Raw genomic sequence first — 25,888 nt, 5'->3', positions numbered from 1 at the left:
GTAAGGCACATTGTTTATTGTTTCTTCAGGCAAAAAATAAAATAACATATGGGTGCTAAAATATGCCGGGAGGCAATACTGGTAATTGTAAATGCTAGCTATAAAGTAAATGGAGTTCAAGCAGGGTGTGGAGGTCAGTAAAACAGAAGGTTACTAGTGTCAAGATGAAGAAAAAAGTAGTACATAAAAAAATGTTGTTCATGTAATGTAAAAGTATAGAACTATGAAAATAACATCCTTAATATCAGTAGAACAACTTACAACATTTCAGGAGCCAACATCCCTATTTCATGAAGGTTAATGTGGTCAGTGGCCAGTTTATCCGCTCATCCAGGATTATTAGTGGTGACAGCACCTTTCATGTCAGAGTCTGCCTTCCTCAAGCAGTTATTTGTCCAATGTGATTACCCACTTGATTTAGTTAATAAGATTGCCTTAGAAATTTTAAATGCCAGATATGACCACCACAAGCCCATTTTGATTCATGGTTTTACTCCCAAGCAACCTACACACTTTGCTGGCATGTCCTTATCTTTCCTTTTTCCCATCAGTAGGGATATGTCTTCCATCCGTTCTGTTAATAATAACTGGAATATCGTCACCAGTTGCCCTGACCTAAACTTGGCTCTTGGCAGCATGCCCTGCTTTTCATATAAAAAGACCAGGACACTCAGACACTCATTTGAGAAAAAGAACATACCTTTTTTTGATAAGAGACTGCCTTTATAAAGGCAAACCAAAAGGTATGTTTTCATGTTGCAAATGTGTATGTTGTGCTTTCATATGCACAGGCTCCGCTTACCTATTTTCCCACTGCAATGTATTGCACCTTGATTACTTTCCAGAGACACTATGACTGTCACTCTGAAAATGTGGTGTACGCTGCGATCTGTGACTCCTGCCATTGTTTTATAGGTAAAACTTAAAGTAAATTGTCAAACAGGATTAAGGAGCATAATGCAAAGGATGTGGCTATTGCTTTGGGTAAACAGTCTTTCATGTTCTGATTTCTCTTCATTCAAATTCATTGTGCTGGAACAAGATGATTTCTTCTTTGGAGACCAACACTTTTCTTGAACTTAAGGAACTTCGATGGCAGCTTTTACTTAATGCTGAAGCATCAATGAGAATTTGAACTTAAGATGTGCTTTACAATGGCTTAATTGAACCCTCTGACTGATATATATTCAGCATTACGTGTAAGAAACTTTAATGAGAACTTTTGCTTTACTGTTCTACTGTATTCAATATTTGGCTTATTTTTTCCAAAGGATTTAGTGATTACGCTGCATTACATGTTTTTCAGTAATTATTCACAGGTAATATTTTTATTGACTACTCTACATGATTCTAGTATTTCCATTTGTTCATACATTCTATGCAACTACTGGTTACTTTTTCATGTACAGCACTGCATTGGTCTTTTATTATTATATTCCTATTGGTTTCTTCACCATGAGCTCAACACTCCTTTATTTATACTGATATTAAGGATGTTATTTTCATAGTTCTATACTTTTATGTTACATGAACAAATTTTTTTTTATGTACTACTTTTTTCTTTATCTTGACACTAGTAACCTTCTGTTTTGCTGGCCTCCGCACCGTGCTTGAACTCCATTTACTTTATAGCTAGCATTTACAATTACCAGTATTGCCTCCCGGCATATTTTAGCACCCATACATTATTTTATTTTGTGCCTGATGAAACTGTAAACAGTGTGCCTTACAATGGAAGTTTTAAATTATACTTTTTGTTACATTATTTAGCACCTACACGCTAAGTATGCATAATAAAACTTCAAGCATGTGTGTTGCTTACCAGCAGACTTTTGACACTTCTTACCATGTATGACTAAACCTTATGCCATTAATGAATAACCGGACATCTGAGTTTAAGTGTATGCTGTACTTCCATTTATTTTATATATTTTATTTACTAGTTTTGATATATTTTCCTACAGTTACAGTGCTAATTATACACTTCACTAAAAATATCTTTTGTCAACATTAAGCACATTTACGGGCATTTAGATATAAGTTTTACATGCTTCTATCAAGATATTTTTTTCACGAGTATGTTTTTATACAGTATTGATTTTTTCCCATGAGAATGTTTATATTAACCATGGTAGCAACATGTAACATAGCCGCATAACATTGACTGATGACAAATCTTAGAAAGTCTGTTTAATTTTCATTTTGTTTGGGGAATGTTTTGAACTCTGTTATGTGTCTTAGTAAGTTTTGTGATTCTGTACTGACACTGATATTGCTGTTAATAATGGACATTTTTGCCTGTTTTTACATGAAATTGGTTTACTATGGTTTTAACCGATGAAACATCTTAACCCAGATATATTACTTAAACATCGCTAGTTTTACTGATTTATGTGTTCAGCCTTACTACACAATCATTGATTACCTGTGCTTTTGTACATTTTATTTCATTATTGGTTGCAGGTTGTTCTACTACTATTACTGGTTAGATTACCATGTTTGCTACATTCTATTTGATGAGATGTACATTTTGTTATTGGATACTTTGCCAGCTCCACTGCATTTTAATTTGTTTAAATTCACCTAGCACCATTGGCTAGTGCTTGATACTCCAACCTTAGCATTTGATAATTATTAACTTCACAGTTGTACAGCCGCTTTTCAATGGGATGTCCATTCTTTTATGACATTTTATTATACTTTATTGTATTTTTGTATATAAACACTCACTGACTATAATTTTTCATTCTGAAGTTCTAATTCCTAGTAAATGAACAAAATGCTAAATTTACACAAGGATCTGCCTTTGTCTGTGTCTTTGTTTTATTTTTTAATTCTTGTTTATATATATATATATATATATATATATATATATATATATATATATATAATATCTTGATGATTGGATGGGAAATGGGAAATTCACCCCGGGGATCACTTCTGTGGGTGTGCTCGACAGGGGCACAGGAAAATAATTTTCTTGGGTGGCGAAAGCCAGGGTACATTTCATTTTTTTGGCTAGACTTGTATGGGCCAGAGACTTCCCATACTCTGGAACAGACTACCTATCTATGTCAAACAGAGCCCCTCATTAGCACTGTTCAAGAAAAATCTTGATGATTGGATGGGAAATGGGAAATTCACCCCGGGGATCACTTCTGTGGCTCTGCTCGACAGGGGCACAGGAAAATAATTCTCTTGGGTGGCGAAAGCCAGGGTACATTTTTTGGCTAGGCTTGTATGGGCCCTAGGGCTGATAGCCTAGTACCTACCTATGAATATATGTGTGTGTGTGTTAAGATACAAAAATGTGACTAGACTGGATAGAAATTATATTTTTGCAGGAGCATGCCTATTTAATTGAACTTTGAGACCCATCCAATTACTTTATCAGATCGTGCCCTAATCAAAACTTGTGTTTGTGGTGTGGGTGTGTGTGTGTGTGTGTATATATATATATATATATATATATATATATATATATATATACACACACACACATATATATCACATTTAGTCCAGCTAAATGGTAATATTTAGTGAAAAATAAAAACACTGCGTACAGGGTACTTATGTAAAATAAGACATTGACACTTTCTTATTTATCTGTTCAAAAGAGAATAATTTTAAGGACTGAGTAGTAGGTATGATTTTAGGAGATGACAAAGGTTAAAGTGTTGCAGAAGAAGGGAAGTCTTATAGAATCAGAAGAGGATCAATTGCAGAGGCCTAAAATGAAAATAAGGAAATGTTTGGACAACGTGCATGGTTTTAGAAATGCCGCTGTTAAGCAACTATTTTTGATAAGAATTCTAGAGCACAAAAATTACTGCAATGACTTAGACTATTTATTTATTTTATTTTACATTTGTTTACCGGGATAGTCCAACTGGATAAATGTCCATTTTCAGTGGAGGCCCGAGAAAAAAAAAATCCAAGTCACGGATACAAGCATAATAGACATAAGCATAGCAGAAAATAAGCATAGAAACTACAGAGGAGGTATCTGTTGACTAAGACAGGGTAGAAGTTTTCTTCACATCAGGTAAATCATAAGAGATTAACAGTATTTCATGCATTACAGCACTAGAGAAAACAGTACATACTTAAAAAGCACTACAGTGTATCCAGCATGCATTATTGCTGTTTTCTACAAAGTTAAAATTAAGTAGCATCCTACAGGTATTGGCATAAATAGGCATTAGTTAAGTGAAAACTGGTTGGGAATCTGGATTGGTGCAGGGGCAGAGCCAGTGACTTTTAAAGTATTGTTTAAGGCCTTTTTTAAAGAGATTGAGAGAGGGTTCAAGTGTAAGGTTGGCTGCGAGTAAATTCCAGGCTTTGCCAACAAAGTTGGTAAATAGTGAGTCTCCAGCCCAGTGTCTAGCTCTTAGTGTTTGAACTATTAGTTTGTTAGATGAGCGTAATGGCCTCAGGTTACAGTAGGGTTGTATAATGTGTTAGATGAGCGTAATGGGCTCGGGTTACAGTAGGGTTGTATAATGTTTCTAAGAGCAGGAGCATTTTCCGGGTGTGTGAGAATTTTGTGAGCAACTATGAGCTGGTTAAACTGAAGTAGGTTAGGGAACTCTAACCACCCTAGAAGCTCAAGGTTTTGACAATGATGGGTCCTATACATAGAGTTAGTAGCAAATCTGGCCATATGAGTGTAGCTGCAGATGAGTTTATTGATTTCAGTCTTGTTCAAGCTAGAGAGTATGGGAGAAGCATATAGCAGGCTAGAAAGTAGGTGAGAGTGGGCTATAGTGGTATGGGCTAATGGGGTTAGAAAAGGTTTATTTCTGTGTAGTGAGACAAGCTTTTGGTTAACACTTTTAATGGTTTTGTTTACATGCAAGTCAAATTTGAAGTTATTGTCAATTATAACACCTAAGAGCTTAGTGCTGGTGTCTGGGAAAATAGAGGTACCATTATTGCATGATATGGAGAAAGAAAGAGGGGTGGGTCGACTGGTAGGGGTGAAGAGTAGAAGTTTAGTTTTGTTAGGGTTTAGGATCAAGCATTTATTAGCTAACCAGGTTTCAATAGTATTAAATATACTCTGGGTAAGGTTTTGCAGGTCTGGTGGGGAGGAGGCTGTACAGATAAGAGTGGAGTTGTCTGCATATTGAATGCAGGTGGCTTCTAGGGTGGCTGTGTGAAGGTTATTAATGAAGATAGAAAAAAGCAGGGGACCTAAAATGGAGCCCTGAGGGACTCCAAGGGTGAGAGATAGCAGTGCAGTTTGTCCTGCCATAGAACTGCTTGTTTTCTTCCACTCAGATAGGATGTAAACCATTGAATAGTTTGTTTGTCCAGGGAGATGTCCTTTAGAGAGTGGATGAGTAATTGATGGTTGACCATATTGAAGGCCTTTGACAGGTCAAGAAAGAGGGCTGAGGAGAGCAAATTATCATTCCGGTTTAGGTTTATAGCATTGGTAAAGGAAAGGAGGGCGGTTGTGGTACTATGATATGGCCTGAAACTATGCTGAGAATTGACCAAAAGATTATTCATCGTGAGGTAGTGAATGAGTTGCTTTGTATACATCTCTCCATTATTTGGGCTAGAGGTGTGAGAATGGCTATATAGTTGGATAATTCAGTTGAGCTACCCCCTTTGTGGAGAGGGATAACATGAGCTATTTTCCATATGGTTGGGATGGAACATTCTGACAGGGTCCTGTTGATCAGTATAGAGATGGGATATGCTACAACGTCCGTAGCTTTTTGAAGATACTCTGCAGGGAGAAGGTCTACAGAAAGGGTGGTAGGTTTTAGTTTTTTGAGTAGTGATCGGGTAAAAGTGGTAGAGACAGGTTGAAAGTGAAAGAGAAGATTTGACGTCTCTGTGATTGAGGAAGGGAAGGGGCTAGTGGGAGTGAGTTGGTTAGCTAGGGTCTGGAGAGTTTTGTTAAAAAAAATTATTAAAGGCATTGGCCTCAGGTGATTTTTGACTGGAGTTAGAGGGAACTGGTATGGTAGATTGTTCTGGGTGTAGTAGTCAATTTAGGCCTGCCCAGAATTTTTGTGGATTATTTTGGTGTTTTTGTTAAAGGTTGAGATAGTAGGTTTTTTTTGTCTATCAGAATGGATTTTTTGTCATCATTTCTGAGTTGGCGAAATTTAAGTTGATCTTGAGGGGATTTAGTTGCATGCCAGTTTTCCCATACTTTATTTCTCAGTTTGATTTTAGACTTGGTATCTTTAGAAAGCCTCGGTGCACTATTATTTTTAACTCAAATAAAACGCTCGGGAGCATGAAAGTTAAGAATGCTCAAGAATTTAGTATTAAAGTAATTTACGGCCTCTTTTAGTGGTAGTTGTTTAAGGACTGACCAGTTATGTGACTTGAGTTCATTTTGGAAAATAATAGGGTTAAAATTCTTATTATTAATAAGTTTGTGTGTGGTCAAATGAGGGTATTCAACTTTATCCTTGATTATGTATGTTAGAGAGTGATCACTTAGATAGTCAGGGAGGGTCCCATATTTGTATATATGGGGGTGATGAGTGACAAGTATCCAGTCTAAGATACTAGCTCTGTTAGTGGGCTTGCTAGTCCTGGTAGAGGTAGAAATGAATTGCGAGAAACCAAATAGATTAATATGATTGACTGGGGATTCAGATGTACTTTGTACCAGTCAAAATTAAAGTTGCCTAGAACAATGGTTTCTTGAGGGTATGGATAGGGTCTATATTATGTAATTGAACTTTCAAAACTTCGAATCCTATATGTTTGACAACATATGGTTGAAGTTCAAATATATAATGAAAAACAAAAAAAACTTACCTTAACGGTGCGGGCAGGGGGGGCAAGCCCCCCACACCTCCCTACTTAAATATACCAACTCCGAGATCGCACTTTAGTGCAGAAAAGGAAAATTCTCCCATTCTGCACTGAACGGCGCTGTTATGCTTAACCTTCGAACACATTTCAAGTCGACCATATGACATTCGACATTTCAAGCGTTCGAGGTTCTAATAGGAAACCAATGGATAGCCAGTGGACAGTGTTTTCTAATGTGTTTATATTATTCCCTGGGGGAATATAGACACAGACAATATAGATGGATTTATTATTATTAATTTGTAGTTTGGTAAGGAGAATTTCGGCACTGTCAAATAATGGAAGTTGTGCGGTATCCCTATATACACTTAGTGTATTTTTATAAAGTACCGATATCCCACCCCACCCCCTTCTTGGCAACACGGTCGGCTCGGTGTATGTTACACCCAGTGGGTAGAACTTCATTGTCGGTTATAGTAGGTTTTAGCCAGGTTTCTGTGAGACGCACAATATCACGGGAGTGTACAGCTAAGAGGGCATGCAGGTTGTGAATCTTGTATATACTTCTAATGTTTGGTGAAAAGTTAGGATAGAATTTGTAGACCTGTTAAGGGGTATAGTATTAGTAGGGTAAGTTACTTGGGTACTATTATCATTGGGTGAGGATAGGCCAGGGTTAGGATGAATATCCCCATCTATTATGAGACTGTAGTAAAAATCTACTGCCAATCATTAGCGGACCGGAGTTCCGCTGTGGCGACCCCTAACCGGGAAAAGCTGAAAGACACAACAAGTGATGCTTGATTATAAGCTTTAAGATTTTATGTAAAAGTTATAGATATTGCATATCCTTGAGATTGGGCTGCTGGGTTTTAACGGAGAGGAACATTAAAGGGGATGTGAGGTTAAATGACAACAGGAGATAGAAAATTAGGTTAAATGACAACAGGAGGTAGAAAGATTTGTAGCCAAATGTAGGGAGCCTATGACAAGAAAAATAACCAGAGATACTGTAGAGATATTTAGAGATGTTAAAGAAATTTTATGAAAATTTGTATGAAGCAGAAGAATGGGAAAACAAGAAAAGGCACAAGTGGAACATTTAATTATACCAATGGTAGATGAAGATAAGTCTCAAAAATAAATAGCTAAGGTTGTAAGAATATGAAATAAAAGAGTGATATATATCGGTTAACAGGGGTGTGTCTGAGAATAGATGGTATTACTGTAGAAAATTGGAACTTAGGAGGGAAGAAAGTGATAAAGATCTGGAAATCTTTTTTTAACAGTATAAAAAAATGGGGAGGGGGGGTGTACCAGCAACAAGCATACTTCCCCTGCTGCTGGAGATCCCCAATGTGAATGGTAGAATTTTACCCAGGGGTTGTTTAATGGCTTTAAAGCCTCCTCAATGAGTTTCTGTGCCTGCTCCTCCTTGCTCATCTACTTCGCTTAAGAGGCTCAGAGAAGAGGAGTCCTCTGAAGAGGATTTAGATTATGGGGAAGAGTCTTTGGCATCTTCTTCTCAAATCCCTTCTCCCTTGGATTATGGATCCGAGGAGGAAGATTCTATTAGTACAGACTCTCCCTTAGAACAGCTGTCCTTTGGGGACACTAATTCTTGGATGATAGAATATTTCAAATGGGACTGTTCTCAGGTTTCTGATATTCAAAAGAGGTATTATGAACTCCTCCAGGTGGATCCTCCTAAACCCTCTGCTGTACCTCCAGTCTTGGCTACCCTTTTAGATACTTTTCAGCAGCTTCTGTGGCCCCTGATTCTCAACCTCCAGGTCCTAGGAAACCTGATAGATTTTACAAGGTGCCTAATGATTTTACAAGGTGCCTAATGATTATAAGTTTTTTGTGCAAATGTCCTTCTGCTGATCCTTCTGTAGTGTCTGTCTGTTCTGGCAACCCTTCTAAACTATTGCCATCTACTAAATGACTTCCTTCAGACAAAGACAGTAGAGCTATGGAACGTTTAGGTAAAAAGGTAGATACTGCTGCCACCCTGGCTTTTTGGGCTATTAATTACCAGACTCACATGACCAGTTATGTTTTAGCCCCTCTTGCTCAAGTACACAGACAACCTCTGACCTCTCTGATTCAGAAGGGAAGGTCTCTGCCCTTTCTTTACTGGGTTCTACCTCTCAAGTGGCTCTCTACTCCGCTGGTGATTCCTCTAGGGCTGCTGCATTTAGTTCTGTTTTGAGATGTTGCTCTTGGTTGATATTAAGGCTGTATAGTTGAATACTCCTCTTGACAGAGCCTTTTTCATTCTGCTGCCGCTGAGCTTTGTAAGTCCCTCCAGGATAAAGGCAAAACCTTGCAGGAATTGAAACGTATTTTTTTGTTTCCTATCCCTAAATTCAAGAATTATGTATCCACATCTGCTTTTGTACACAGATAGCCTCACCCTCCTCCTAAATGTAATACCTCCTGCAAAGTCCAGTCAAACTTCTATTTCTCAGAAGTCTCCTTTACAAGACAAGCCAGGTTCTATCTGACAGTTTGCTTCCCTTTTCTCCTAGGCCAGGTTCCCTTATCCCTTCATCTTTCCCTGTCCCTTCGCAGTTGGTTAAGGGTCACTGAAGTTTCTTGGGTTCTGTCCATCATCCGCCAGTGATATTTTATGGTGTAGAAATCCTTTCCTTCTTTTTTGGGCATCCCTCGACCTCCTCAGGAACAGCTTCCTTTCTTTCCAGAACTGCTTCAATGCCTTTTGGCTCTGGGCACCATTCAAGTTGTGCCCCTTGCCCAGGAAGGGAAGGGGAAAGGGTTTTATTCCAGGATGTTCTGGCTCCCAGGAAAGAAGGCCCATTCTGGATCTTTCTCAGCTCAACACCTTTCTAAAGGTCCCTTCCTTTCAGATGTTGTCCCTTCAAACCTTTGTTAAAGTACAAACTAAATAAGGAATTTTACCTTTTGACTCAGTCAAGAATAACACATCAGGATGTGCAAGTACTTGTTTTGTTATATAAACAGCGCTGGGAGAGTGCCTGCTAAAATCATTTGCTCAGTCTTAAAGAACAAAGAGAAAACACTTCATATGTATACAATTTTTTATCAGCTGCACACGTGCAGAATTTTGATGTTACATTACTTTTAGCAAATCAGTGTATTTTAAAATATTTTTAGTCCTCGTGATTCTCGCTTAGAGCCTCACATGAACACTTCACGGATATGCATTTTAAAACATGAGTCATCTGTGTTAAAAATTTTTTGCCCTTCAGCCTTGTAACATTCAGTACCAGTCCACACTATCTTACAGAGAGCTTTACAAAAGACTGATCCCCCAGCCTAAGAAGGCCATATTGTAACTGTTAATTAATCCGGTTTACACAGATACCTGCCATAATTCATTAACTTTCTGAAACTAGACTTTCTAACACAGCATAATATCCCTTAACTCCTTCAGCACTTACTTTGCCTTGAAGTATTTGTCAGTACACTATAGTTTGGTAATAGAGAGAATGGAACTGTAAGACACTTGTAAAAATATAAGGTTAGTGCTTAAATCATATGAAAATATATACCTTGCTTAATTATGTATATGTTTTTGACATAGTATGCAAATCAGCAGGGGTACAAGGGTGATGAACAAGCTCTCTATTATTAGTCCCAAATGTTTCTCTGAGTGGTGCCAAAAGATCCTCTCCAGAGACAATGGCCTCTTTTCATACCCTGTTGTGTGAGAGCATGTGGTGAACTATAGGTGTGTCAATTACTACGCCTGTTGGAGAGGTAGAAATTTGTTGGAAATGAGAGGAAGAAGAAACCTCTCAGACTGCGGATGCCTGTTGTTAAGATGAGGGTTGAACAGGAGAACCAGGTTGAGATGCAACAATAAAACACTGACCTGGCATCCAGTGAACAGTTGACAGAAATGTAGGAGTCTGCGAAACAGTGGAATCTTGCACAGGAGCCACCTGTACCAGTGCATATGGGGATGAGGGTGCAGTAGCGATTATCATCCTCTTTTGGAGTCTCTGCTTTTTGGCCATCCCCCAATTTCTTCCAAACCTGCCAAGGCAAGATAAAAGGGATCCCTTTTTACTGGTCTGTACTGGTTTCTTAGGCTTTTTCACCTGCTGTAGTAACTTCTTGTTAGTATCTTGCAATCCCCGTAATGCTGATCCCTTTTCCCTTTTCAAGGCTTTGGTATACCAGGAATAAAGTAACGCCCATTGTTTCCCTCTTGTTTTGTTTTTTTTTTAATTCCAAAGTACCCCTCAGGTTCCCCAATATATGCTTATTGTAAGTTCCATTTAATGGAAATACTTCACCAGGGTAATTTTTGTGACTTGAAACCACTCTTTCAATTACTTACAACTTTCCTTCCCATATTTGTGATGCATAAAATATGCATGTGTTCACTTTGCAGGGACATGATCCTGCCTGGTTAACGTTGTTCCCATTTCTCCTATTAAGACTTATGTGAATCCTGAATTCTTTTAATTCATCAAAAATAACCACCGATTCACACACCATTCTGGGAGGGAAATGTAGAGATTCTGTCATTGTGCAATGACAGAGGAAGGGTTTTGATCAGACTTTTCCCACAGTACCCCCTTGGTTTCATCTTGTCATAAGCTGAAAACTACAGCTCCAGCATTGCAATTGGGAAAACTGGGCGCTAGGTACTGTCCAGAATTGACCGCACTTTCAGACTCTCCAAAGGTACTTTCACACATTCACACCTTCACACCTAAGTCCCAGTGTGCTGTGGGCTCAAAGGTACTTTCACACATTCACACCTAAGTTCCAGTGTGCTGTGGGCTCATGAATTTTATTTACCAGCACACACCTATGTCCCAGCATGCTATGGGCTCATGAATCTATTTTAACTTTTCTTCACTCGTACATTTAACAACACACAGTACATCTCATACTTCTTAGCTTTTAGTCTTCTCTCTTGAGGGTACCACCCTCGACACAAGGTGCCTCCTTGTGTTAATTCTTTTTTTATGTGCATAAACATTAATAAACCTTTCCTTAAAATAAAATAAATAATAAACCTTTCCTTATTTTCTGTGGGGTCCTCCCACTGCTACTTTGCATAAACCCTGTCAAGTGGACTTGGTCATTCAACAAAACAATTATTCATGCATTACACTCTTTTAACTGCAGTTATCTACAAAAATAAATTCCACAAATTATTTTTCCCCATATTTGCACAGCCTGAATTGTTAGCTATTTGATTTTCTGACTGTTTCATACAAAGCAATGTGTAATTCTCAGAATAACTTTCAGTGTTGGGTCCTTGTAGTTTGCTCCACACTGCCCTGCAGTAATATCAACGTTCAGAATCCGAGTCATGGCAGCAAATGTTAAAGTACAAATTAAATAACAAAGAATTTTACCTTTTGACTCAATGACACTTCAGGATGTCTGCTAAGATTTTTGGATCAGTCTCAAAGAACAAAGAGAAAACACTTCACATATATACAAATTTTTTTGCATGCAGAATTGTGACACTGCATTACTTTTAGCAAATCAGTGTATTTTAAAATATTTTTAGCCCTCATAATTCTCACTTAGGGCTTCATGTGAACACTTCATAAATATGCATTTTAAAACGTGAGCCACCTGTGTTAAAATTTGTTGTCCTTCAACCTTGTAACATTCAGTACCAGTCCACACTATATCACAAAAAGCCTTACCAAAGACTCATCCCCCAGCCTGAGAAGGCCAGAGTGTAACTATTGATTAATCCGATTTTCACAGATACCTGCCACAGTTCAGTAACTTTCTGAACTAGACTTTCCAACGTAGCATAGCATCCCTTAACTCCTTCAGCAGTTACTTTGCCTTCAACTATTTGTCAGTACACTATAATTTGCTAATAGAGAGAATGGAACTGTAAGGCACTTTAAAAATCTAAGGTTGTTACTTAAATCATATGAAAATATACAGTGGATATAAAAAGTATACAAACCCCTGTTAAAATGCCAGTTTTTCTGTTATAAAAATTAGACCACAATAAATCATTTCAAAACTTTTCCCACCTTTAATGTGACCTATAACCTGTACAATTCAGTTGAAAAATAAACAAATCTGTTAGGGGAAAAATGTAAAAAAATAAAAAAAACGTATAATAAGTTTGTTGCATAAGTGTGCACACCCTTAAACTAATACTTTGTTGAAGCACCTTTTGATTTAATTACAGCATTCAGCCTTCTTGGGTAGGAGTCTGTCAGCATGGCACATCTTGACTTGGCATTATTTGCCCACTCTTCCTTGCAAAAGTGCTCCAAATCAGTAGATGTCCTCTTCACTGTTGCAGTATATGCTCCCTCCCTCCTCCCCCTTCTGCTCTGCCAGTATTCCTTATGTCTTCCTGGTTTGGAATTCCTTTCCTGTTTCTCCTTCTGAATGAACATGTTTCTCCTAGTTTGGAATATTTGTTCCTCCTGGGACTTTTCATTTCTGAGGTATGTATGTCTGTGTGTCACCTTTATGCTCTGCACCTTGTGAGGGGTACACACATGTGACGTACAATGTATATTCCTAAGGCTTTGGTATACTGGCCGGATGTTGGGCTACCCTTGGCAGGGAATCCCTTATGTAAATACTGCAACAGTGAAGAGAAGGACATCTACTGCTGTGGTAATATTTCACACAACTATTCTTTTTGTGGAGGTAAGGTAAACATTTGGCAGCATTATTTAAACAGTGATGATCCAGATTGTACAAAAATAACAGTTACTGGTGGATTTTTGATGTAGAGAATGCATTTCATAGTCATCTGAGATTTTATGTCATTTTAGGTTAATGGTAGTATCCATTTTCCTAGTTGGAATAATAGGGTTGTTAAGGTGTTTACATGAAGGGTCAGAGGCAAGAATTAAGGTAGGAGGATTCCTGTCTAATAAGTTGTAGTTGAACAGGGGAACAAGTCAGGGATGTTATAGTTTCCATTTATTTGCTTTATATTTAGAGATATCAGCAAAGAAAATAAGGTATTCACAAATTCAAAATTATAACTGATATATTATTTTTTACTTGATAAATTCAGAAAAAATCATTTCAGTGTTGTGAAATGTTTTGAGACAATTTCAAGTCTTTTCAGTTGATACCATAACAAAAGCAATTGTGGTAAACTATGCCCCTGTACATGAACTGGTTCAGCATTACCTGTATTTATGGGAAATTGATAAAGTTGAAATAATTGGGTGTATGGATTGAAATAATGTATATTATGGCAGCTGAGGATATGTAGGAAGAGACTAAAAAGATAATACAAACTTTAGAACAATGAAATCAGTGAAATTGTTTTTGGTCCCTTATTCTTGCATGCAGATCTGGTGTATTTTTATCAACGAAAGGAAAAGTTCTGGATGGCAGTTAATGAAGCGAAAGAGGAATTTATTTGGTAGGGGAAGAAGGCAAAAGTTAAGTGAGGTAAACTGATTCTCCCCAAAGAACAGGGTGGTTTAGAGTTGTCTGATTTAAGGTGTACTTTAAAGTTATATAGTTAAGGCTCATATACATAGCTCAAGTTGAAAAGGTTGGTGATAATGAAACAGAGTGAGGGTGAGGTTAAGAGTTAAAACAGAAAAGGATTTTGGATGCAAATCCTTAAGGAAAAGAGTAAACATACAGAGTGTTATATTCTTAAAGCAGCAAAAAAAAGTATTTTGATAATTAAACCAGTGTGGGTTTGGGGAAAGAAGATTTTATCAGTTGGAATGTTTAAAGGTAGGTTTGTAGAAAAAACAAAGCAAGAGGGGGCTGTAATTTACTGGGGGGGGGGGGGGGGTATTATCAAAGGAACCAAATTATTAGAAGCAAATTATTTGGTAGGAAAACATAATATGGTAGGATGAGACTAAGCAGAGGTTTGGACTGCAAGTTAGAAACTAACTTCCTTGTCTCGGCAGGCAAAGAGAAGGTGTAAGGGAAGTGCTGAGTGAAAGACCCGTGCTGGTACAGTTTTTAGTTGAGTGCAAATCAGAAGCTTCTGCTTAAAAAGGGATAGTTGTTAGGGCATCTAAATATTGTATGGTAACTGTAAGAATCCGTAGAGGTTAGAAAATATTGAGAAGAAAATGGAAAAGTAGTTTACAAATGAATAATGGGAAGAAATCTGTAAGGCTCCCAAGTATGCAGCAAAGTCTAGATGTTTTAATATTCTTTACATGGAGGTGTTTTTGTAGAGATTTTTACACCCCAAATAAACTTCAGAGGGGTTTTCTTCAAGTAGAGAGCAAGTTATGGAGATGTTATGGGTAAGAGAGGGGTATTTAGGAACATATCTTTTGGAATGCAATGAGTTGGCAGATTTTAAAAGTTCACTGCAGAGTACTGTGATAGAAATTTTGTGGGAGTAACTAAAAAAGTTATTCTTTTGAGCTGGGATATGGGATGTGAATTAACTAGACTATAGGCCTTACTAAGTTTAATGCTACTAACTGTCAAAAAAGCAATTACTAGAAAAACAGAAATCAAACTCTATACGCAGAGTAAAGGGAGTTGCATATTAGTGTAAAGAGGATAGATTTACTGGTGGTGGGATCTTTACAAAATAAATGGAACAAATTCTTAGGAATAAATTTAAATTTGTGGGAACAGTGCATGCAGAATAATTTTCAGGAGGAAGTGTGAGGTTTAAGGGTGTGCAAGAGTCTAACAGTTTATTTAATGTTGGAGTGAATGGAAATAACTAAAAGAAACATTTGTGTTTGATGGTATTAATGAAAACTGTTATTATGGCTTGTTTTCTTTTGTGTTAATGTATGTGAACTCAAAGTGCAATTTAAAATGTGATGATGTAATAAAGATGGTTAAAAAAGAACATTGCAGTTGGCTGCTCTTCTCCCAGTGGTGTGCATTTTGTTCTATCAACCTCAGCACTTAAGAGTTCATAGGTTCATACTAGGCTATCTGCCCTAGGGCATTTATAAGCCTAGCCAGAGTGTGTTTGGCTTTCGTCACCCATTTTAAATGAATTTTGCTATGCCCTTTTGCGAGGTTAGTATACTGTGCCTCTGTCTAACAGTGAGACAGAAGTGATACCGGGGTAAACCTACTATCTCCCATCCACTCATCAAGATTCCTCTTGAAGAGAGTCAATGAGGGACTCTGCCTAACCTGGACTGAGATTTTATTCCAGAGTGAAGGGAGCCTCTGGGTTATGAATCTGTCCCTCCAGCATGTCCTATTTATTTCAGTGCTGAGGTTCAAGTCTCTCGAGTTATTTCAACATTTTATTGTGTCAATCTGTGCTTCATTAAGTTATAACTCATGCATTTGGAATATGCAACAAAATGGCAAACACTGAACTCCCTAAAATCAGATCATATTCCCCGTGTTTTCAGAATAATGTATAGTGATTCTACAGAAGTACATTTTTACTGGAAGCATGACTAAGAATGCAGTCATGAGCTCCTCGGCATTTGCTGTATCATTTCTCAAACGGAAAACACACTTGTCCTGCTTCACTTATTGAATGGTGTAACATTTAATATTTGAGATATGAAGGAATGTCTTAGACATATGAAACTCTGTACTACCAGGTTCACCATCTTTTATTGTGTACTACAGCAGACCACATGTTTCCTGCACTATACAACGTTAATATGACCAATTATTAAAGGAAACATCCACACAGATTGTATGTGCTACTGGCAAGGCAGGAAGATCAAGAATTAATTATTTTCAATGAGATGCACTATAAGTAATGTATTTAGGTAACTAATATTTCCTTTGCTGTTCTCTCATCACAGATTTTTTCTGTAGCTCAAGCTTCATTTGACTAAAGTTCATTTGCATTGGTATGCCATATGTGTTATGCTTACATCAGTGTGTGTTGCCACTGATGACAGTGGTTAGTTGTCAAGCGGCATTTATTGAATGTTGTGTGAAAGGCTAGCACATCTCCTTTTTGCATGTGTCTAAATCCATACATAATGTGGGCCACCTAAAAATCAGACAATGAATCGTAAAGAATGAAAAACAAATTATGTCACCCTTCTTATTAGGAATAACTGATTGAATGGTTGTGAGAAAAATGTTCCAGAATACAAATGAAGATAATCCATTCAGCATAATTGTTGTTGGTTTTCATAACATACACTTTTATAACTGGGAAGTCAGTGTCCTTAAACTGTTAGTAATGTGATTCAATGATGTTCATAGGGTGTGCTGATCTGCTGTCACTTGATACAATGCTTCCAATGGAAAGGAAGAGACAGGGATACATACATGAGCTAATTCAGACAGAGGAACGGTACATGGATGATCTTCAGTTAGTTTTGGAGGTAAGAATTGCTGTGTTACTTGCTCTAAAACTGTGCATTTGAAAAAAAAAAGCAGAAAGAAAACACTGCTCAAACGCCAGTTTGCTAAGCAGACGAAGTAAGCATTTTCTTGACAGGTAAGTATGCAGTACGACTATGAATGGTATAGCAGCCTTTTTCTTTTTTTATTAGAGCTGCTTTAGTGGCTGGCAGTGTGAGTAGTTTAAGATCACAACAGCTAGGCAAGCTGTGTGCTTTTGTTGTAAATTTTAATAATTCAGTCTCTCTATGAATACTTTGTGACTCTGAGTACAAATCAGTTCACCCTTTAACAAAGAGTCACTTATGCTGAATAGGTCTTTACTGGTTAACAAACATGTAAATATATTTATATGTTATGGCCATTGTCATAATAAGCAAATAAAAACTAGTTGGGCAGCACAGTAGTGAGTGGTTATTTGGTTCTGATAATTTTCCTGCTGAGATGTCTTTGTGTGGAGTCTCATTGTCCTCTTTGTGTCCATGCGACTTTTTGAGGGGGGGTTCCAGTCTTTTGTACCACATCCAGAGATTGCCAAAGTGTGAACTGATAATCCTTTCAGAGCCTCTGACTGGTGTACGTGCCAGCTTTCTGCAGTGGACTGTCATGAAGTCCACAAATGGTTCTGTGCCTTGTACGTTTTACTTACTGGTATAGTCTCCATTCCCTCACTACCCTATATGGTATAAAACAGTTATTATAGAATGAATTAGTGAAATGTTTTAACATTCTTATCTTGCTTTGTGAAGATCATTATAAATTTGTATCAACAGTGACTAAAAATACACAAAGGATAATTTAAAAAAGTGAGAAATGGTGTTGTTTCTAGTACATCCTTCATAGCAGTAAGATGTTTATATAAGCTCTTTTAGTAATGTTTATTACTGTGAATTTTGTAACACTTTGTTGATAGTCCCTCTGAAAGTGATCTTAAAAAAATCTATGGATTTATCCACATTTTATATGCATAAGTCCTGGAGTGTGGAGGTGTTTAGGTTTTTGATTTAATATCTGACTCACCACTCTGGTCCAGCCAAGACCAGAATAGCTGGTCAAGTGGAGAAGGTCAACACTTGCACCACACCACTTGGAACACATATTCCTCCAGAACACAAACCAGCACTGCCTTCACATAAAAACACAAACCACACACCCACTTTCATGGAGGTTCTCAATAAAAATCTACCCAAACAGCAGAGACCTCCAAGGCAGAAACACACTCAACCACCACACCACAACACAACACTAATCATGAGACACATAACTCTGCTAAACAGTGTGCCACTCAACCAAAGCCCCTAAGATAAAACAGCATGCTCAACACACTAGTCATAGGTGACTCGATAGTTAGGCACACTGATGTCCCACTCACTAGGTTGAATAAGGAGAAAGTAACAGTCAGCTGCCTGTCAGGTGCCAGGATCTGCCACATAATGCACGTACTCAGGTCCCTCAACAACAGGTAAAAATATGACTCTGTCATTGTACATGTGGGTGTGAATGACCTGAGACGTACCTCCCTGGACTACATGAAAAGAGATTATGTAGCCCAGGTGGGTATGACCCTAGCCATGAGCAGCTTCCTACCATCACCGAGAATTATGCCACAGTACAAGCAGAAAATGATTGATATCAACAATTGGCTAAGTTTCTGGTGTCATTCTAAGGGGATCCAGTATCTGTCTGCCTGGGATGACGTGATTGACAGACCTCGATGCTTTGCCAGGGATGGCCTGCATCTATCACCCCTGGGCTTCCGGATACTGGCCATAACAGCTATAAACAAATGCAGTCTGAGGGTCATGCTGCTCAACGCTAAAAGTCTAAATCTCAAAATGCACTCGCTCGAAGCACTCCTTAAAGTGGAGAACATCGACATTTGTGCTGTAACAGAGACCTGGTTCAAGGCAGCAGAAAACACCCCTGCACTACCAGGCTATAACTCATTCCACACCTTTCGCCCCAAAACTTGGACTGAAGCTCCAAAGGCGGTGGTGTTTCCATATTCATAAACGATGTACACACCTCCAGACTGGTAACCCGGCATAACGCATCAGAGATACTTCAGGTGCAGCTAACATTGGGTAAGACAGCGATTCAGGTCGTAGTGTGCTATAGGTCCCTAACCATGTCCCAAGACTCGTACTGCATGTTCCTAAGCACCCTGGTGCCTGGAGAATATTAGGGTCCAACCTAACACTCTCATACTGGGCAAATACAACTACCCCTCCATTAACTGGAAAAACTACTTATGCACCAATATACTTGCCCAACATTTCCTGGAATTCATTAATTCCAGTGCCCTGGACCAGCTTGTTCTTACCCCCACTAGAGGTAGCAACATCCTTGACCTGGTCATTAATAACATGGGCGACCGTTGTGCTATACTAATAGTCAACTCCTCCCTGGTTAGATCCGACCACAAACTAATCACCTTGGAAATCCACAACCCCTCCCGCAAAGGTAACCACCATGAAAATCTTCTCCAAAGCTAACTTTGGGCTCCTAAAAACAGAGTTGGTTAACTTCACGGCACCCATGCAAAGAGAGAACAGTTGCATGACTGCCAAATCATACACTAATGCCCTGTACGAACATGTACACAAATGCATGGATCTCGCCATACCCAATAGAACCAAGACACTCTCCTCCCAAAAAAGGAAGCCAATCTGGTGGTCCTCTGCCATAAACTCTACAACAGAAGGGAAGAAACTGATGTGGAATAAGGTGAAGTCCCAAGACTGGAAAAGCTCCCTTATCAGCTTCAACAAAAAGTTGAGATCCCTCATCAAATCCTCTAATGCTAGCTATGAAAACAGAACTGCAGCAGAGAGTAAAGACAACCACAAGTCCTTCTATAGTTGTGTAAAGAATCTCCATGGCAATACCCAGATTTGTTCTGAGCTATGAGCTACTGCACAATGGTATCTCCTATACCCAGCCAATAGATATTGCCAATATACGGGCTGACAGATTCAGTGCCAATTTTACCCCTCTCTCCCTCATCAAAGGACCAATCATAATACCAATAGATTGCCTGGCACCCATTATTACTTCTGCACAGGTTAAAACAGCACTGTCCAAGCCCAAGAATACAACTTCTATGAGACCTGACAATATCCCTGGCTGTGTTCTACATGAACTACAGAGTGAACTGGCACCTCACCTGTGTGCCCTGTTCAATCACAGCCTCACTGCCACAGTCATCCCTGTCTACAAAGGAGGAGCAACTACAGACCCCGGGAACTATCGCCCCATTAGCCTGATGAGTCTGATATGCAAAGCTATGGAACGCATCATCATGGACCTAATAAACAAGGATATATGAAATCTCCAAATTCTGGATCCCACACAGTTTGGTTTTGTGTAGGGTAGTTCATGCCTGCTCAACCTGGTTGACTTTGAGTCAGTCACCAGAGCTGTGGATGAAGGCAAGGTGGTCCATACAGCCTACCTTGATCTGGCCAAGGCCTTTGATACCATTCCCAACTCAGGAATCGTAGAAAAACTGACTAAGCTAGGCATCAACCCCTATATCACTAGGTGGGTTGCAAACCGCCATACAGATAAAACTCACAGTGTGAAAGTAGCTGACTCCATGTCAGACTGCCAGCCAGTCATGAGTGGAGTCCCACAGGGTTCAGTCCTGGGTCTTCTCCTGTTTGGTATCTACATCTCTGAAGTCCAGGCCAACATGAAGGGACTCTGGCTGAGAAAGTTTGCAGATGATTGCAAGTTGGGTGCTATTAACTCCCCAAGTGATGTTGACATCCTACAGAAAGGCTTCACTGAGACCAACAACTGGTGTCAGAACCATGGCCATAAGCTCAATGCCAAAAAGTTTGTCGTCATCCCCTTTGGGAAAAACCCGGTTCCCATGAATTACCACATCGATGGTAGTCCACTGATCTCAGAAGGTGTTATAACGGATCTGGGAACACAGGTTGACAGCAACCTCTCTTTTGACCACCACATTGCCACTGTGGTCAGAAAGTCCTTCTATGTGGGACATCTTATTACTAAGGGTTTTGCATCCAGGAAGAAGGAGGTCATTGTCTGCCTCTGCTCTTCCCTCATTAGGCCAATCATCGAGTACAATGCCCCATTTGGCATGTACCTCACTAGACACCTGCAACAACTGGAGAGGCCGCAAAAGTACCTCACAAAGAGGATCCTAGGCCTTTAACACTTGTCCTATATGGACAGACTCAAAAAACTCCAACTATTCTCTATCTCGTATCGCCTACTTAGAGGCGATCTCTGCTTGAGTTACAAAACCATGTTTGACTCAGCTCTGTTAGAAATGCTACATGTGAAGAAATCCCAATCCCTTCGTACCACACGTTCCAGAGACTTCAACCTCAGTGCCACAATCAACAGAACAAGCTGGAGGGACAGGTTCATACCCCAGAGACTGCCCGTGCTATGGAATAGACTTCCCATACATGTCAAACAGAGCACATCACTGGCCCTCTTCAAGAGAAATCTTGTTGAGTGGATGGGCAATAGAAAATTCACCCCAGGGATCACTCCAGTGGTTCTACCCGACAGAGGCACTGGGAACTAAGGTTGTGTGGCACGATGCCAGGGTAATCTTGTAGGCTAGGCTTGTAAAGGCTCCAGGGCCATTAGTCTAGTACACACCTATGAACCTGTGGTGTGTGTGATTACAGATGGTTGTTTTGTTTTCTTATTATTCTTTATGGATTTTGAGCAAAGAAAGTCTTTACAGCAGTGTCGTTCATCATATGTTAATATCTTAAAAATGCAGTGGATAAGTGACACTACAGCAGTTTTCACCATAGGTCTCCTCAGTGGTGATGTGAACAAATGTATGTTATTGGTAAATGGGGACAATGACTGCTTACCTCCACAACCCCATGCTTCAGTGTTGATATCTGCTCAATGACATGTTTCAGCATTAGTTTATCAATATAACTTCAAATTCTCTCCTTGATTATTCCAGGGCTGGACTTTACAACCTGATGCCCAGGAGCAACTACCCACCTGTGGCACTGCATGCTGCTGCTGTGACATCATGCTTTGACTGCAGAAGTACACTCATGCACCCCCATACATTTCAGTGCTTCATTACTACTCAGTGTTTTGATCTCAGTCGGCCTATCATTAATGAAAAATCTCATCTGCAGCCTTTTTTTATGTATTAGCCAAAAAATCTTCTTGCTTTCTTCTATTTGGTGCACCATAGAATAGTGGAGTGATGTTTTTCTCTGGCTAGAAACTAGAGTTGCTTACCTTTAAGAACTTTAATTGATGTCTTTGATGTGCCTAGTTCTGATAAAGTTGCCCTCCATCCCTCGAGCATATTTGTCTTTGTCAGACATACACACCATGTGCTTAAGTTGTGTACTCATGAGCAAGTGCTCAAGTCCCAGCATGATCAAGACCTTGTGGCATGAGACGTGCACAGGGTCACTTCCAGGGAGAGCTCCCATTGGGGACTGGAGGGACCTTTGTCCTTGACTAAGACAGGGACTCAGGATCCTTACACATCTGTAGCACCCTCGTGTACATCTTTAGAGAAGAACAGCACTGCTTGTGGTTAATTTTGTCCTTTTCCACTGTGGTCTTCTGGAGGATGCACTTCTGGTCCTTCCAGTTATTTGTCTCTGTCTCTTGAAGTGTGTTTTGGAAGATATTATTGAGAACAAGCCCCCTGCCCCACAAGCATAAATATCCTGTACCTCAGTCTGAAGACAGGATGGGTAGGATGGTCTGTTCTTCTGCCACTTTGGAGCTTAGATCCTTTAACTGTATTTGCCATTTGTCTATCTTCTGTACTTTCTTATTGAATTAAGATTGGATTCCTCCCCTGGATCAGAGAGGGAGATGTTCCTTTCTCCTGTCCCAATGGACCTTGCAGTTTTTCACCTAAGTCACTGGTTAGGGCTGTGAGCACTGCAGCATGTTTGTGCACAAAGGCTTGGCTTATTCCTGGAATGAAAAGGTGAACTTGAATCCCTTCTCCTATCCTGAATGTCACCTTTGTTAGGGATGGTGATGTTCAAACAGAGACATTGGTCCTTGCATAATGCAGGAAGCATCATCACTCTACTTGGTGGGGTGCAGCTTCTGTATTCCTTGCAGTCCTGCTCTTCTGAGCAGAAGAGGAGAAATTACATTTAACCCTGTCTTCTTGTCCTCATTTTAGGCCAGTTCTGTTTCAGGATTGTGCCTTCCCCTGCTTCTTTTTTTTGTTCCCAGTGTGATTTTCTAGGTGGTACTGCAAGTCTCCTTGCCCTTACTAGACTGTCCTTTCTGAATGACTGAGTATGGAGGACCACTTCTTGAATCCCCCCACCATGTCCGTTTTCCTTCCTTGCCATTTCCTTTCTGCTCTATCCTTAATTGAGTAAGGAGAGGAGGCATCTTTGGTTTGTCTCTTAAGGAGTCCCTTTTTGTTGCTTCTCTGAGGGTCTACACATTGGAAACTGACTTTGTTCTTTGGTCCAGGTTGTGTTGTCTTTTGTTTACCTTGGCTGTTCTGGAATGTTCTTTGGAGGATGAATCATTTTTTTATTTCACTTAATCTGAGAAAGGTCAAAGCCAATACCATGAAATTTGTTGTCCTTGTTGATCCCTATAGTTGAGAGTCTTGACATCTTTGCTTTGGGACCCTCCTGATGTGATCTTGGTGGGTCACTTGGCTACTTAACTTGCACTGATGTATCAAAGATAACTTTTCACCCTCTCAACATCTTTTCCAAGGGTGCCTTTCCTTACCTGGTCCTTGTTCCCACTGGGGTGGTAGACATATGGGGGTGTTGCCTGATTGTGTTACCCATTCATTTGAGACCATTCTGAACCTTCATCTTCCCTTGGATGCAAGGCTTTTGTGTTCTGTTTTGGAGGAACTTGTTCTTTATTCTTCTTGAGAATGTTGCCTTGGATATTCTCAACGAGAGTTCTTATCTGGTTCAGAACCATCATGGGTTACTTTGATTCCTACCTTCTACTTCACAGGGGTAGGGTGGCTTTGTAGGGTACAGTCGATTCACTGAAGGCATTTACTCTGAATGCCATTTGTTGGAAGAGACATTAGAAATGTTTGGAAACTCTTGAGGTTGCACTTTTCCTAACTATTGTGCAACCTCAGATTTGGTATACATTGGTTAGAGGTTTATTCTGGAATTCCCCCACATGGGGATAGGGGTGAATGATGGACACACCCTCCTGCAAAAAAGCCTTTTGTTCAATTTGCTGAAAGTTATTTTGGTGATTCTATCTAATGTTTTTAGCGAAAGTGGATTTGGTGACTCATCATGAATCTGTCTCTCTAGACTGGGAGAGGGTGTAATTCCCTCTGCATATGTCTCCCTTTTTTTCTGAGGAGATAGTAATTTGCACCCCTAATCTTCGTCTGGTCAGGGTGTGTGGATAGATGTGTCTCAGTCATGTGAGGATGAATTTTTCTTTCCCATGGTCTCCACCTTTTAGGATCTGTGCTCCTGGGTTCTTGATGTTGGCCTTCCCTCAAAGGTGATGGAAAGTGATTTAACTCTATCCTTGTGTCTTAGGCCTTGAGACCTCCTTTTAGGAAACCAGGTAGATTCTGGGATTTTGAGAAGGATGGCTTGTGCTGGAGGTTCTTCAGTGGGATAATTGAGTGAGTTTTCCATTGAGCCAGTGCATTATTTTGCTATCCTTCTGAGTTACAGTTCTGTATCTGGGGCTTTGGTTTGATCCCTTCTGTATCTTTGGGTAGTGAGGCTTTCTCTGAACATTTCATAGGGCTGGAATCCTGACTTTCTTTGGGAAGGACTGGTTCTAGGGTCTTGCACTGGACCCAGCACGGAATCCAGCCTTGGGATCCTTTGGTCTCAGGTTGGCCTGGCTACTGTTGTAGTAGTCTGCCTATAAAGCTTGATAAGAGGATGGACCCCCATCCTTGCTGTTAAGAATCATTTTTTTTTCAGGGGTTGGTGCCTTGCCTGGTCCCCTGCTGGTAATGACCTGCAGTGGTCTGAAGGCTAACGTTCTTCATATGATCATAGGAACTTACTAGGCTTTTGACCCTGAGGCCCCTACAAGCCTAGACAAGAATTTAGCCTAGGTTCTGACAAGTCACCACCCAATGCCCCTGTCCAGCAGGAACAAAGGTGGAATCCCAGTGGTGTAATTTCTGTTCCCCATCCAGTTATTCAGGTTGTGCTTAAAAAGGGTTAATGAGGTACTGTGCTTGATGTGGAGAGGGAGTCTGTTCCATAGAAGGGGGAGTCTCTGTGTCACAAATCTGTCCTGCCCACAAGTCCTATTGATGTCACAGACCAGGTTGAGGTCGTGCATGTAGTTTACTTGAGTGGAGCTTAACTTACAGATATGCAGCAGTCCCATAAAGGCAAGGTCTGAGTTTGCTTTGTGTGCCAGACAGAGGTCACCTCTGAGGAGTCTGTATAAGACTGAATAGAGGGACAGGATTTTTAGCCTGTCTGTGTATGGTAGATGTTTGAGGCCCATGATTCTCCTGGTGAGGAACGTCTGTGGTGTCTCCAGCTGCTACATGTGCTTTGTGAGGTACGTGCTGAAAGAGGTATTGTACTCAATAGTGGCTCTTGTAAGGGAAGAATACAGGGATGTTATGACCTCCTTTTCTCTGGATGAAATACCCTTACTAATGAGGTGGGCCATGTAGAAAACTTTCCGTACAACGGATTCAGTATAGTAGTCAAAGGTCAGTGTGGTGTCAACCTGGGTATCCAAGTCCCTCACAACTGATTGCATGCTTAGGACCTTGTTATTAATATGGTAATTTGTGGGGATGTCACTCTCCCCAAAGGGGATGATGATGCATTTT

General features: G+C 39.7%; 1 protein-coding gene across 1 annotated transcript in view; it reads left to right on the top strand.

Annotated features, from left to right (window-relative positions):
* The window catches only part of ITSN2 (intersectin 2), a 3,295,579-nt gene that overhangs the window by 2,683,557 nt on the left and 586,134 nt on the right, over positions 1-25,888 (top strand). Inside the window, exon 27 of the mRNA XM_044063555.1 lies at positions 16,933-17,054. Coding sequence (XP_043919490.1) covers positions 16,933-17,054 — 122 coding nt within the window. The remainder of the gene's footprint in view (positions 1-16,932; positions 17,055-25,888) is intronic.

This window comes from Protopterus annectens, chromosome 2.part1 (genome assembly GCF_019279795.1).
Source record: "Protopterus annectens isolate FY-2018-M chromosome 2.part1, PAN1.0, whole genome shotgun sequence".
Classification (NCBI taxonomy): Eukaryota; Metazoa; Chordata; order Ceratodontiformes; family Protopteridae; genus Protopterus; species Protopterus annectens.
Note: the sequence above shows the minus strand (reverse complement) of the source record. Positions and strands in the feature narration are given on the sequence as shown.